This window comes from Bos mutus, chromosome 9 (genome assembly GCF_027580195.1).
Source record: "Bos mutus isolate GX-2022 chromosome 9, NWIPB_WYAK_1.1, whole genome shotgun sequence".
Lineage (NCBI taxonomy): Eukaryota > Metazoa > Chordata > Mammalia > Artiodactyla > Bovidae > Bos > Bos mutus.
This window is the reverse complement of record NC_091625.1, coordinates 91568872-91583832: the sequence shown is the minus strand read 5'-3', so window position 1 is coordinate 91583832 and position 14961 is coordinate 91568872. Positions and strand designations below refer to the sequence as shown.

At 41.8% G+C, this 14961-nt stretch overlaps 2 protein-coding genes across 2 annotated transcripts in view; one reads left to right on the top strand and one right to left on the bottom strand.

Moving 5' to 3' along the window:
• The window catches only part of TFB1M (transcription factor B1, mitochondrial), a 66046-nt gene that overhangs the window by 43347 nt on the left and 7738 nt on the right, over positions 1-14961 (top strand). The gene's annotated exons all lie outside the window — the stretch shown is intronic.
• On the bottom strand, positions 1283-4729 carry CLDN20 (claudin 20). Its single transcript, XM_070376933.1, has one exon. The coding sequence runs from the start codon at positions 2781-2783 to the stop codon at positions 2124-2126; it is 660 nt and encodes a 219-aa protein (XP_070233034.1). The 5' UTR covers positions 2784-4729; the 3' UTR covers positions 1283-2123.

The window sequence follows — 14961 nt, the reverse complement described above, 5'->3', positions numbered from 1 at the left end:
CACAACAGCTGGGGGAGCGGGGTTAGGGGTATGGTGCCACCTACAGCTCTGGTTTCTGCCACTAGACAAAGCTGTCACATTCCTTATGTGGCCTTCTCTGACCTGGTTACCTGGGAAGTTCAAAACTAAAGTTCATATTTAATTGCTTTAACAACTGTAAACCAGGATTATTCCTGTCTTCCTTTTCTTTGTGATTTTAGCCTGTCTTCTTTATCTTTTGGTTTTTGTATGTATTGGGCCAGCAGTTTAATTTTAAATTGCCTCAAATGCTTTTTGGAAGTGGATGAGTCTAAAAGAAAAATGTGTAAATTAAAAGTCAGTTTTATAATTAGAAAAATACCAGCATTGTCCTCCTTAAAAATCAGATAAAACAAGTGTTGAATAGAAAAAAAAGTATTTACAATTATAATCCATTTTAATTATGCTTAATTATAATTCAACTTAGTTATGCTTTCATATGTACTCAAGAGTAAAATAAGCAATAAATATAAATCCAGGGAGGAAACAAAATTGCTTTTTTGCAGATGATACGTTTTATTTATAAAACACAATGAAATGAACAAAATTGTTGGAGGTAAACAGAAATATGCAACAAATTTTGCAAAATTACACGCTATGATGGAAATCCTTTAAAGTCAATAAAGTTAGTATATTCTCAAGTCATATAGCTAAAAATACAGATGACATTTGCTTAGAAGATATTTTGACCACTCAAAAGGAATATATACATAAATGCATTCCTAATACCCATGTGAAATCATATCTTTATTTTAGATCTTTGATGATGATACAGGAGAGAATGATCTATCAAATAAAACAGCTGTAAAATATTTTAGTCTGTACTTCATATGCACAATTCAAACTTATTCACATAAAAGATAACTTCCCACTATTAATGCATAATGAAGTAGCCTTTCCCCCTTTACCATTATGTTACGAACAATAACTAAGCTTAAATGAATAAATTATTAGAAACAGCTGTGTGCGGTGTTTCTTTTGCACATTGGAAAATCCAGTTTTTATTTTCTTTAAATATTTGAATTACATATAAGATAATCTAACTTTTAAAGCATTCTTTATTCTTTAAAACATTTTCATAACCATTAATTGAAGCACCTCATTTGTAAAAACGTTTTTAACATGAATCAAACTTAAGAAAAAATGACAACTTGAAAGTAACCTTTAGCATTCAAATACTAATCAGTGTGATATTAAATGATAGGGGCAAATCAAAAATGCTAGAGGTAAATGAACCTAATCTGGAGAGTCCTCTTGTTAGCAGCCACAAGAGGGCAGTTCATAAGCATTTTAAAACAGATTCTTCTTGTTTTCACTTAGCTTATACATAATGCTTTAAAAGTCCTAGAGATTTCAGTTTGGGTTTAGTTTGATTTTGCTTTGCTGTGGTAGCATTTACCAATTTCCTTTATTTCCATCTAATCTTTGAACGCCATATTGTATGGAGATTATATTTCCTAAAGTGTAAAAAATGTCCTCTGCCGGGAGGCCACAGTGGATGGGGACTCGAGGTTTGGGCCACCTCTGAAACAAGTGGACATCTTCTGTGCGTAAGGTGCAGTCATACAATGGAGCTTGAAAACAGAAGTAAGTTACTGTCGTCAGGCAGAGATAGCAAAAGCAGATGATACCTGAATTAACACCAGGACAAGGTGCTTTTTATACTTAGTTCTTTTATGAAGTCCAATTAAATACCGGTTAGTAAGATGTAATGGCAGCCCACTCCAGTGCTCTTGCCTGGAGAACCCCAGGGAAGGGGGAGCCTGGTGGGCTGCTATCTATGGGGTTGCACAGAGTCGGACACGACTGAAGTGACTTAGCAGCAGCAGTAAGATGTATCAACAGTTTATCTTTAAGAAGAAAAGGCTGTAAAATAATTGCCTTATTAATATAATCAGAACCGGTTTCTTTTATAAATCTTCAGGTAAAACATGATAATAATGGGAAAGTAATGTAAAACAGATATACACAAAATCTAGCATTTTGAAAAACTTCATTTTTAAAGTATTTCACATTCTTTGTAGAGAAAGTTAAGCACAATTCTGGTATTTAAAGACAAAAGTCACAGCAGGCACCTAAAAATTCCATGTGCATCACACAGTTCTTCACACATAGTCCTTCATGCTGTATGCCGAACTGTCCTCTGGCTGTGCGGTGGAGACAGGCAGCTGCTTGCATGGGTGGAGCAAAGCTCCCGAATTCTTCTTCAGACAGGATGTGCAGAAGATCATGCCGGAGATCACCAGCAGCACGGCCGAAATGATTCCAAGGTAGACAGCTCCTCCAGGCTCATGTTTGTTGCTTTGTGGAACCGTCAAGTCCAGAAAGTTTGCTATGATCTCCTTTGTGTACCACACAGTTGGTATTAAACCAGAGGTCCCTGCAGACAGGAAACAAACTCCTCCAGCAAAACAGGCATGCCTCTTGGTTTCCGGGTCCCCTCCTAAGCGAGTGCACTCCATCCCCACTGTGGAAGTGCAGATCCCCACTGCAGACAGGATGCAGGCCAGGATCATGGCGGCCCTCGCGGCCTGCTCGTGGCTGGGGAGGGCCAGGACGGAGTACTTCAGAGTGCAGCTGAACATCCCGGTGCTGTACCACGTGCAGTCCATCCACAGCCCTTCCAGCCGCTCGATGGTCGTGATGATGTTGGAGCCCGCATCCATGTTCACCTTCCAGTTGGGTAGCAGCGTGGCCGCGAGGACTCCAGAGACCCCAGATAAGGCCAGGGCGAAAGCCAGGAGCTGGACACCCGCTGTGGCCATGACGTCGCTGCGACCTCTGTCCTCCCAGAAAACCCCGACGGCTCTCGGTCAGAATTGTAGCTATTTCTGCACAGTAGAAAACCAAGTAACAAAAGGCTGGGGAAAGAAGACAAGATCAGGACTGAAAGAAAGGACAAACAAAGACTTCTGTGAACAGTGAAAACTGAGACACACCTGACGAGGCCTCCACAGGGGATGAGGTCACCGCTTCCCAGGAGAGAAGCTCACACCAGGTCCCGGGGCTGCCGTTTCCTCAGTGATTTTGGTCAGGTGGTGCTTGATGCATGGAGTCAAGGAAGGAGATGTCCACTTTGTTTCTTGACTTAAAATTTTAAAAAGTGTTTATTGGAGTGTAATTAATTTATAACGTTACAGCTTCTGCTGTACAGCAAAGTCAATCAGTTATACGTACGTCCACTCTTTTTTGGATTCTATTCTCTGTAAGTCATTACAGAATATTGAGTAGCATTCCCTGTGCTATACAGTAGGTTCTTGTCAGTTATTTTATATATAGTAGTTTTACTTAAAATTTAAACCCTGCTAAAGTTGTCTATAGGGTAGGCCTGTACCTTGTTAGGAGATTTAGGCATTGAATTCCAGCCGTAGGATAGGTGATAAAGGATTTTAATAGTATGACAGGTTTTAAAAATGTTATTTCTAATTAAAATACCCTATTAGTAATAAGAATAGTTTAAACCCATCTGTTAAAATTGATTTATAAATATATATTAGAAAAATTTTCCGTACTGAAAAATGATTATTTTAAAAATCTGTTAAACACTCTTCATGCCATTCATGCCATTCACATGGCCCAAGTGAATTGTTAAAGAAGGAGAAGAAAGTAATAGAAAGAACTCAAACTCACTAGCATGATATCTCTGATTTCCAATTTGGAAAATCTTTACCTAAGGCATGCCATTCGGAGAAGGCAATGGCACCCCACTCCAGTACTCTTGCCTGGAAAATCCTATGGACGGAGAGCCTGGTAGGCTGCAGTCCATGGGGTCGCTAAGAGTCGGACACGACTGAGCGACTTCACTTTCATGCAATGGAGAAGGAAATGGCAACCCACTCCAGTGTTCTTGCCTGGAGAATCCCAGGGACGGGGGAGCCTGGTGGGCTGCTGTCTATGGGGTCACACAGAGTCGGACACGACTGAAGCGACTTAGCAGCAAGGTATGCCATTGCCTCCCTTCAGGTATAAGTTATTCAAAACTGAAACAACTGAGCCAGTGTCTTTTGCTTTTAAGAATGTGAGATCCTTTCTAGTGGGGACCAGAACCGTTCCCTGACCCAAATGAAGTCTGCTGCAAAACCGGTTATTCTAAATGATTCAGAAGTAGTGACATAGGATCTTGAAAGTACAAAGCAGAAGTAACCACATCATTTGTATTTGAGAAAGTAAGAAAAATAATTCACACTTTTCTTTGCACCCACCCTCCCTTTCTTTTTATAAGAGGGAAAAGATAGTGCTTGCTGTGTTTTAATCTGACAATATTTATTGCCTTCTTTGAGGAAAATATAATAGTTTCTGAAATACAGCAATACTGACTTTTGTGCATTTCCTAATTAACTTTTGAATGATGTGTTAGAATGGCTCTATAATGATTCATATCTGTTTCACACAAAGCAGTATGAGCTCTGAATCTAATAAGATACCTGGGTCACATCCTGGCTTTCCAGAACCCCGCTGTGCCTCATATCCTCTTCTGGAAGGTGGGAGGATTATAGTGTCTGTATCATGGAGGTACATACAGTAGTGAAGTTATCTAACCTGTGGAAGGTACTCAGTAAACTATAACTGACATTGTTATTAGTATTTTTAAATTTTATGTCATGTGACAGTTGATATTTAATGGCACCAATATTTAATGGTGTTTTTTTCCCTGTTTTTTTCCCTCTTCCTTCCTTAGGCCGATTCCATTCATTTTCATAGACTCTTAAAGGTGAAGGAAACCATAGGTCTATAATCTTGGCCATCACCATTGTTTCAGATTAGGACACTTAGGTGGTAGATCGCCTTAGCAGTAGATCGGCAGTGCCCGCTGCCCGCTTCTGCCCCTCTCAGCGTCCTCACCCTGTCCGCCTCTGCCTACCGCAGTAATTCCTGGTGAAATCCTCGTGTGTGCTTCCCGTGGGAAGCAGGGACAATGCTACTGCATCTGGAGGCAAAAACCACCGTTAATGGTCAACTTCCCTCACTCCCTTTCTCACCAAGAGAGAGAGAGACTCCAGAGGGAAGTAATAAGGCAAACGAGCAAATGTTAGCTTCAGAGACTCACCGAGGTCCATCATGTCTGGCTTTTGTGAGATATCTACGGTAATGCGACTCCATGCCTGTGTTCCCGCGAATATAGTTGTATAGTTCAGTATAGTTATAATAACATTGATTCCCCAAGAGGTTAAATCCTGGCCTGTCTGAATTCGATTGTTCTATTTTTGTTCATAATCTTAAAATGTAAATTCTACCGTTTGAGGATATTTCTCTGAGATTTTGAATTCTTAGAGTCAGTAGCATCAGAGTACCTCGGCTTTGCCTTCCATCCTACAGTTCATTCTTTCTCTGTTTTCCAAATTTCTTTTCATATCTGAGACCAAAATAAAAGTTATGGTTTCTAGAAAAAAAAAGTAAAGCACATGTCTGTAGTTTCATAACAGCTGTTTTCAGGTTTGAGTTCTAGCATTTCAGACTCCAGCCAGCTCACTCAGGTGCTGCCTTCTCAGACCACTCTCAGCTTAAGGGATTCTTTAAGAGTGAGACTGCTGTTAGCATTCCCTATCAGCATCTCATTTCTTTTTTTTTTTTTTTTCACTTTGGTTGAGTAACCTTTATGTGTTGATCAGTCTGTGCAGTCTGTGCTCAGCTTCCCAATTACAACTCTTTTCTTCCCATTAACCAATACATTTTATAAATTACAGTGTATCTCAGACTTGCAGACAGCCTGTTCATCTTAATTAACAAGTGCTGGCAGTGATAAATTACAGACGGCCAAAATCAGTATAAACAATATGACACTGCATTAAGTTAGCACAGTGCTCACTTACTAGTGAATGTTGGACTCTTAAGTGCTTTCCTCTGCATAAAAAGCTTAGAATTCATTCTCCAAAATGAAGGTCACTCTTTTCCTTTCATAAAATGTACTGGCATCTTAGCTATTGCTGTGAAATCTTTTTTTTCCTCTCTGTCTCCAGCCATAAGCATGGTACAGTTTGTGGCCTGTTCTTTCACATTTCTGTCTCATAGAGAATAAAGGAATACTTTGTTTCAGTGGTTGTGGTGGTGAAATACTGTGAAAGTAGGCAAAAGCAGAGAGGTCACATGTGAAAACTTAGTTCTAAATAGCGCTCTCGTGCTTCCAAAATCTGCTGCATATAGAACAGAACCTATAATGTTAAATTCATGAGCTATTTCCCAAAGAAATTCTGAACTGGATTTCATGAAAATGTAAAGTCAGTTTTCCAGACAAGATTTATTTATATCAAATCTAGCATTTAAAAACAGCTTTACAACTTATAATTCAAACCAAGTTATACACGAAGGTCTATATTTAGATCCCCAAGCATTATGAAAGCTCCTCATTTTCCATACCTTTTGTCAGCAGCCTTCAGTATCTTAACTCTCTTCTGTCAGTCGCCTTCAGTTGAACCCCAACAAGGTCTGATGAGGAGACACCACATTCATGAGGCTCAGTTCACAGCTTCTGAATATTAATGATAAAACTCCACCAAGTTAACTTGCAGATAGCAACGAGCAACACAGAAATCTGGAGAGGTGAAAACTGCTGATGGTGCTAGAAGATAAATACCAGGTTCTCCATCTCATTTTTTGAGCTGTGGGAGAATTAAGACAAGAGAGGCGGGGAAGGGAGGGAGTTGTTGTTAAAACAGGATTTGTCGAAACCTGAAAGCTGAAAATGCTCTTGTGTCACAATATGCAGAGGAGGAATTATTTGGGTGCTGACAGAAAGACTTTCTTTTCTTTTAATATTATGTTTTAGTCCATAGTTATAATTTATTTTTGAATTTTTATCTATGTTGGGAGATACAGTTTATTACTTAATGTCCCCAATTAAACAATGTGGTCTGAAATATTTTTAACTAGATTGTGCTTTGCAAATGATAGTTCAGTGAGACTTTCTTTTTATCCTGGTGCTTCTGACTTGTGTGAAATCAAGATTTACAAAATTGGTAGCTTTCAGACTAAAAATTCAAAAGACAGGTTTAAACATATATATTTTGATAAAAGTAAAAAGAAAATCCAGTACCAGCTGATGACTAGAATCTGATCAGTAAACCTACAAGTGTTTTTCTAGGAAGGGTAAGAGGTGGGTATCCTGAATTTTCTTCTGTTAGCCTTTACACTGAGAAAGATTTCTAAAGTATCACTTAATAGATTTTAGAAAATGTTGTAAAGAAATTACATCGAAATAATGTGATGAAACATTTTAGATGAAACCAAAAGCAAACACTGAGGTGCTGCACCATGAATAATGGTACAGACATATTTCATCTTCATCTACTTTGGGTTCTCATTTTTTTCTACCTCAGTAATTTTAATTCTACAAGCTGTGTGTTTATAACCATTATGAGAACGGAAGATAATTTTACATGTGGTTGGATGTTTAAATTTTTACTACTGCTAATAGCCATGTTAGATGTTATTCATTTCTTTAAAAAGCAGTGACTAATAAAAAGGCGTGTTTCAGTTATCTGTATCTTTCTCAGTTTTTTGTTGGTTGGTTTTAATCTTCTCTAAGTCTGGCATTTAGCAAGATACGTATTGTTTCCTCCTCTTTGAAGTCGAATGTCTTTGCCTTTGTTTTTTAGCCATAGTGTTGTAATTCTGATACATAAACGTAACTTCCTTCTTTTATTTCATGAGATATATAAGCAGTTCTTTGTGTAAGTACTGGATGGAGTAGAACTGAATCTCAGGCACTGACACTCCCAGCATTGCTGTCACTGCTGTGTCAGGAGTCCACCAGATGCCTTCAGTGTCTCGGCTTGTTGCGCTCCCCGTGTGGTTGGTGGTGTGCACGCTCACCTGTGCTGAGGCTGACTGGGGGCCGGTGGAGGGAGGGGCCGGTGACTGCTCCCTGCTCTGGCCTCCAGCATAACACAGCCTCCTGAGGATAAATGGCTTAAGCATGCTTTAATGTACCTTGCGTTGTTGGGTTTTTTGGTTTTTTTTTTTAAGTAATTTATTTAGTTTTTGGCCGCACTGCGTCTTTGTTGCTGAGCGTGGGCTTTCTCTAGTTGTGGCAGGTGGGGGCTACTCTTTGTCGTGGCGCTAGGGCTTCTCATCGCAGTGGCTTCTCTTGTGGAGCACATGGGCTCTAGGGCACGCAGGCGTCAGTAGTCGTGGCACCTGGGCTTAGTTGCTCCGCAGCATGTGGGACCTTCCCGGGCCAGAGATCAGATCTGTGTCCCCTTCACTCGCAGGCAGATTCTTAACCACTGGACCACCAGGGAAGTCCCTGTACTTTAGTGTTTTCAAGAACTTTTTGGGTTTTTTTTTCTGTCTTGATGAGTACACTTATCCTATAATGTATTAACTGCCTGTTCTCCCACCGCCCAGCCACACCTCACTGTCTTGGAATCTTAGTTCCCTAGCCAGCGATCAAAACCTCACCCCCTGCATTGAAAGAAAGCACAGAATCTTAACCACTGGACCACCAGGGAAGTCCCTTAACCACCTGTTTTTAAAAGGCAAACTTCTGAAATGTAAATAACTTTGATTAACTACAGACCTTTAACACAAGGCAGAATTTCTTATATAAAGACAGAGCCAGAGGGACTTCCCTGGTGGTCCAGAGGTTAGGATGTGGTGCTCTCACTGACATGGCCCAGGCCGGTTCGATCCCTGGTTGGGGAACTAAGATCCCACAAGCCGCACAGTGAGGCCCAAGGAAAAGGAGCTAGAAAGTAAAAGTGCATAGAAAGTGAAAGTGAAGTCACTCAGTCGTGCCGGACTCTTTGCAACCCCATGGACTATAGCCTACCAGGCTCCTCTGTCCGTGGGATTCTCCAGGCAAGAGTACTGGACTGGGTTGCCATTTCCGTCTCCAGGAGATCTTCCCCACCCAGGGATCGAACCCGGGTCTCCCGCATTGCAGGCAGACGCTTTACCATCTGAGCCACCAGGGAATCTCAGGGAAATTAATTCATTGACATAATTATCCACTGCCAATGTAGAGAGTACAGAGAAGTCCAGAGGCTTCTCTAGGTAAACCTTATCTTTGTTTATCTTAGTACATCTCTCTTTCCAGCCCTTCCCCACTGAACACCCAAGTTTTGTATATCCAGCTGGCGACGTGACTCACTGATAGGCGTCTCAGATCTGTCAGGGACAGGACTGAACTCCTGATCTTCCCCACAGCGATTCTCCCCACTTTCCCAGTGTCTGTTAACAGCAGACGCATCCCTGGATCTTAAAAGAATCCTTTGTTTCAATACCCAATATCCATTCAGTCAACAAATTCTTTTGTCCCAAAACTTGAAAATAAATCAAGAAACCTACCACCTCTGAGCCCCTCCCCTGCTTACTCTGGCTTAAGACCTCTAGAATGTAAACCTCACAAGGGCAAGGACTTCCTGCTATCCTTTTAATTGCCAGTGCTGTGCCAGGAATGGTGCCTGGCTTATTTTCAAGGTGCGACAGATATTTGTTGAATGAGTTCAGAAACTGATTTTGAGTATATAAAATAACAATAATACATTACCTTTACATGATTAAAAGTGTAATTTTTAAATGAGACTGTCATTTTGTTAATTTTGCAGTTCTTCAGTACTATCTGAGGTAATGTGGTATTTATTTAACATTTTTTATATCTGGCCGCGCTGGGTCTTTGCTGCGTGGGCTTTCTCCAGTTTCAGTGAGCGGGGGCTTCTCGTTGAGTTGGCTTCTCTTGATGTGGAGCACGGGCTTTACGTGTGTGAGTTTCACTAGTTGTGGCACACAAGCCCAGTTGCTCAGCGGCATGTGGAATTTTCCCGGACCAGGGATCAAACCTGTGTCCCCTGGATTGGCAGGCAGGATCCCATCCACTGTACCACCAGGGAAGTCCTGGTATTTAATTCTTAAACCAAGTCTATGAGAGAGAAGAAATCGTCTCATTTTTAGAGGTGAGAAGACTAAACTCCTGAGAAGTTACATAAGGCCCATAAAATGAGTAAGTAGCAGGAATGTGGGATTCAAGCCCAGAATACTGTGATTTTTGAAGCTCTGTACACACAGCCCTGCCCTGTCCCATTTAGAATGTGTTTTCAAGTCTTATAATAGGAGTCGCTCCTTTCTGTGGTGGTCTGGGTTAAGCTCTGGAAATGAATGAACCCTGACACCTCGTAGCCTGAAATAGAAACATTTGCTTCTCATTCATGCCAAGTCCACAAGTGACTCAGCAGACCCAACTGTTTTCTTTAAAATGTTTTCATTTATCTGTTTTTTAAGAAAAAATGACATGTGATTCCCTTGGTGTATTGTTCTCAGTGACAGTATTCTGGATATTCAGACAAGCTTTTGTTTAAAGAATCAGTAGTTTGACTGAATGTTGGAGAAGAAATAGCGATACCAAGCCTTTGGGGGAGGCGGTTCTCCAGACCAGCGTCTCTCACTTCTGCCCACACACGAGCATCATCCCGCTTTAGAAAAGCCTTGGGGCCCAGGCCCCGCCCCGGGGCCCTCAGCTCTGTTGTCGGGGATGATGCCCAGTCCCTGTGTGTTTAAAATGCTGCCCACTTAATTCCAATGGAAAGTTGAGGTTCTGATTTTTTTTTAAGTGTCTTTTCTCATTTATTTTCTCTTCAACCTTAAAAAATAATTTAAGTTTAGGTTAAGATTAAGATAATTTACCTGTTCCAGTCCCACAGATTTAAAGCGACTGACTTAATCCTAAAAGAATGTTTCTCTTCTTGACTCCATCATGGAGTATTAACAGTATCAGCTATGAGCACAATCACTGCTTTATTTTCCTCCGCCTTTATGGTCATTTTATTTAAAATAATGCTTTAGGCTGCCCTGAACACTTGATCCTTTAGAATTGGTGGTTTGTAGACTAGTCGATTACAGTGAGGACTGTTTAAATGAAGATGGCTGTTCTCTGGTTACTGTGTGCTCCCGAACGTCTAATGAGGCCACCCGGCTCCACGGCTCTGTGCGACAAACACGTATTTCTGATGTGGCTTACACTGCCATTTCTCTGTTACTTACTACCTTATTTTTCCAACATTTTGTTGCTCCTTTTAATGTCTTCATGTGAAAGGATCTTGAGGATTTGCTTTCTATGTCTTTATCACATTATTTTAGAATATTAAGGCAGTCTTTGGATTTTGCAGTGACACCTGGAGATCAACCTGTAATCAACCTGTACACCTGTTGTTCGCTTTGCATGTTATTTTGAAAACCAGGACATTTTTTTAAAAACATCCTCACTTGCTGGTAGTGTGTCAGGTTGTGGCCTGAGCGCCCCTCGTCCCAGCCTGGCTCTCGGCTCACCGCCCCTCCTCCTCCCCGCCTTTGCCTGCCTGCCTTGTGCTTCTCCCTCTCTGCCCACTGGGTCTCCTGCGTTTCAGTCCTGGCCCAGTCCTGGCCCACGCTCTGCCGTCCTGGGTGGGTTCGTGTGGACTTTGTGATGTTGCCAAATAGAGAGCTTACATCAGTTTCCATCATTTCTCTTTATTTATTGTTATACCTCTGGTTACATTCATAGGAGGTCCCCCAAAACTCCGTGAGTTAAACTGGTAAAATCAGCATATGAAGGAAGAGATCCAGTAGCTATGGAATTCGTCTTTACAAAGACAGACTGTCTTTCAAGTCAGAAGTAGGAAGAGCAGGACAGCGTGAACAGTTAGAGGGCACCTCTGCCAAAGGAGAGCGGGTCTGGGTGCTGAGAGCACAGGGCCTGGGAGAATCCAGCACCCTGTACCTGTGCCCATGAGTGGCCAGGCCCTCGGGCTGAGCACCAGTGACCATGGCGACAGCATCTGCATGAGCTTGTTCCTGCTCCGTGCCTCCGCAAGCCTTCTCAGCATAAGAGCTTGCACCTTAGGTAGTTTTCTTGGGAAGGGAATGTACTGACGAGTCAGCTTGCATGTCTCTTTGACAGTTGTGATTCATTATGAGTTAGTAGATTTGCATCCATGTTCATTTATCCGTCTTCTCAGTATAGTAATGGTAATATTTATAGCAGCAGCAATTATTGACTACCTGGTGAGTTTGTATAGATTGAAGCCACCCCCCGGGGAGCTGACTGATTCAGAGGTGCTCAAGTTTCTCTGGAGCCATGAAACAAAACGAGAGGTCAGGCCCTGGCCGCAGCCCCCTCTGCTGCAAGAGCCCTGCCCCAAGCAGGAACCTCCTCTGTCCCCAGGTACCTCCAGGGGGCCACTGTTACACAATCACTAAAGTCATGGTTTGTGGAAAAGGTTGTGGTTTTAGAAAGGTGTTTTCCCTATGATCATTCAGTACCTCCAAGTATAACAGAATATCCTAATCCAGTATTTGTGCATTCTTGTGCCTCTTGTCAGTTCAGTTCAGTTCAGTCGCTCAGTCATGTTTGACTCTTTGCGACCCCATGAATCGCAGCACACCAGGCCTCCCTGTCCATCACCAACTCTCGGAGTTTACCCAGACTCACATCCATCGAGTCAGTGATGCCATCCAGCCATCTCATCCTCCGTCGTCCCCTTCTCCTCCTGCCCCCAATCCCTCCCAGCATCAGGGTCTTTTCCAATGAGTCAACTCTTCTCATGAGGTGGCCAAAGTACTGGAGTTTCAGCTTCAGCAACATTCCTTCCAAAGAAATCCCAGGGCTGATCTCCTTCAGAATGGACTGGTTGGATCTCCTTGCAGTCCAAGGGACTCTCAAGAGTCTTCTCCAACACCACAGTTCAAAAGCATCAATTCTTTGGCACTCGGCCTTCTTCACAGTCCAACTCTCACATACATACATGACCACAGGAAAAACCATAGCCTTGACTAGATGGACCTTTGTTGGCAAAGTAATGTCTCTGCTTTTGAATATGCTATCTAGGTTGGTCATAACTTTCCTTCCAAGGAGTAAGCGTCTTTTAATTTCATGGCTGCAGTCACAATCTGCAGTGATTTTGGAGCCCCAACAAATAAAGTCTGACACTGTTTCCCCATCTATTTCCCATGAAGTGATGGGACCAGATGCTATGATCTTAGTTTTCTGAATGTTGAGCTTTAAGCCAACTTTTTCACTCTCCGCTTTCACTTTGATCAAGAGGCTTTTTAGTTCCTCTTCATTTTCTGCCATAGGGTGGTGTCATCTGCATATCTGAGGTTACTGATATTTCTCTCGGCAATCTTGATTCCAGCTTGTGCTTCTTCCAGTCCAGCGTTTCTCATGATGTACTCTGCATAGAAGTTAAATAAGCAGGGTGACAATATACAGCCTTGATGTACTCCTTTTCCTATTTGGAACCAGTCTGTTGTTCCATGTCCAGCTCTAACTGTTGCTTCCTGACCTGCATACAAATTTCTCAAGAGGCAGGTCAGGTGGTCTGGTATTCCCATCTCTTTCAGAATTTCCCACAGTTTATTGTGATCCACACAGTCAAAGGCTTTGGCATAGTGAATAAAGCAGAAATAGATGCTTTTCTGGAACTCTCTTGCTTTTTCCATGATCCAGCGGATGTTGGCAATTTGATCTCTGGTTCCTCTGCCTTTTCTAAAACCAGCTTGAACATGAGGAAGTGGAAGTTCACGGTTCACGTATTGCTGAAGCCTGGCTTGGAGAATTTTGAGCATTACTTTACTAGCGTGTGAGATGAGTGCAATTGTGCAGTAGTTTGAGCATTCTTTGGCATTGCCTTTCTTTGGGATTGGAATGAAAATTGACCTTTTCCAGTCCTGTGGCCACTGCTGAGTTTTCCAAATTTGCTGGCATATTGAGTGCAGCACTTTCACAGCATCATCTTTCAGGATTTGAAATAGTTCAACTGGAATTCCATCACCTCCACTAGTTTTGTTCGTGGTGATGCTTTCTAAGGCCCACTTGACTTCACATTCCAGGATGTCTGGCTCTAGGTCAGTGATCACACCATCGTGATTATCTGGGTCATGAAGCTCTGTTTTGTACAGTTCTTCTGTGTATTCTTGCCACTTCTTAATATCTTCTGCAGATCCATACCATTTCTGTCCTTTATCGAGCCCATCTTTGCATGAAATGTTCCTTTGGTATCTCTGATTTTCTTGACGAGATCTCTAGTCTTTCCCATTCTGTTGTTCTCCTCTATTTCTTTGCATTGATCGCTGAAGAAGGCTTTCTTACCTCTTCTTGCTATTCTTTGGAACTCTGCATTCAGATGCTTATATCTTTCCTTTTCTCCTTTGCTTTTCGCTTCTCTTCTTTTCACAGCTATTTGTAAGGCCTCCCCAGACAGCCATTTTGCTTTTTTGCATTTCTTTTCCATGGGGATGGTCTTGATCCCTGTCTCCTGTACAATGTCATGAACCTCATTCCATAGTTCATCAGGCACTCTATCAGATCTAGGCGCTTAAATCTATTTCTCACTTCCACTGTATAATCATAAGGGATTTGATTTAGGTCATACCTGAATGGTCTAGTGGTTTTCCCTACTTTCTTCAATTTAAGTCTGAATTTGGCAATAAGGAGTTCATGATCTGAGCCACAGTCAGCTCTTGGTCTTGTTTTTGCTGACTATATAGAGCTTCTCCATCTTTGGCTGCAAAGAATATAATCAGTCTGATTTCGGTGTTGACCATCTGGTGATGTCCATGTATAGAGTCTTCTCTTGTGTTATTGGAAGAGGGTGTTTGTTATGACCAGTGCATTTTCTTGGCAAAACTCTATTAGTCTTTGCCCTGCTTCATTCCGTATTCCAAGGCCAAATTTGCCTGTTACTCCAGGTGTTTCTTGACTTCCTACTTTTGCATTCCAGTCCCCTATAATGAACAGGACATCTTTTTTGGGTGTCCGTCTTGTATTTGTTTAAAATTAAGCGTTCATCTCCCCAAAATTGTTCCCATCCTTGGGACCAAGAAACCCTCATATGTCTTGTTGCTGGTAGGCCTAATTTACATACATACTTTTATTTACATGATATACCCAGTAAAAAGCCCTCTCCATCCTCTGCCCTCACTTTGGCTGCCTCTTGGACTTATTTCTTATCGTGCCCTCAGCTCGCTCACTCT

Excerpts from the sequence above, each read along its gene's own strand:
- CLDN20 (XM_070376933.1), bottom strand. The coding sequence starts at position 2,783 with ATGGCCACAGCGGGTGTCCAGCTCCTGGCTTTCGCCCTGGCCTTATCT.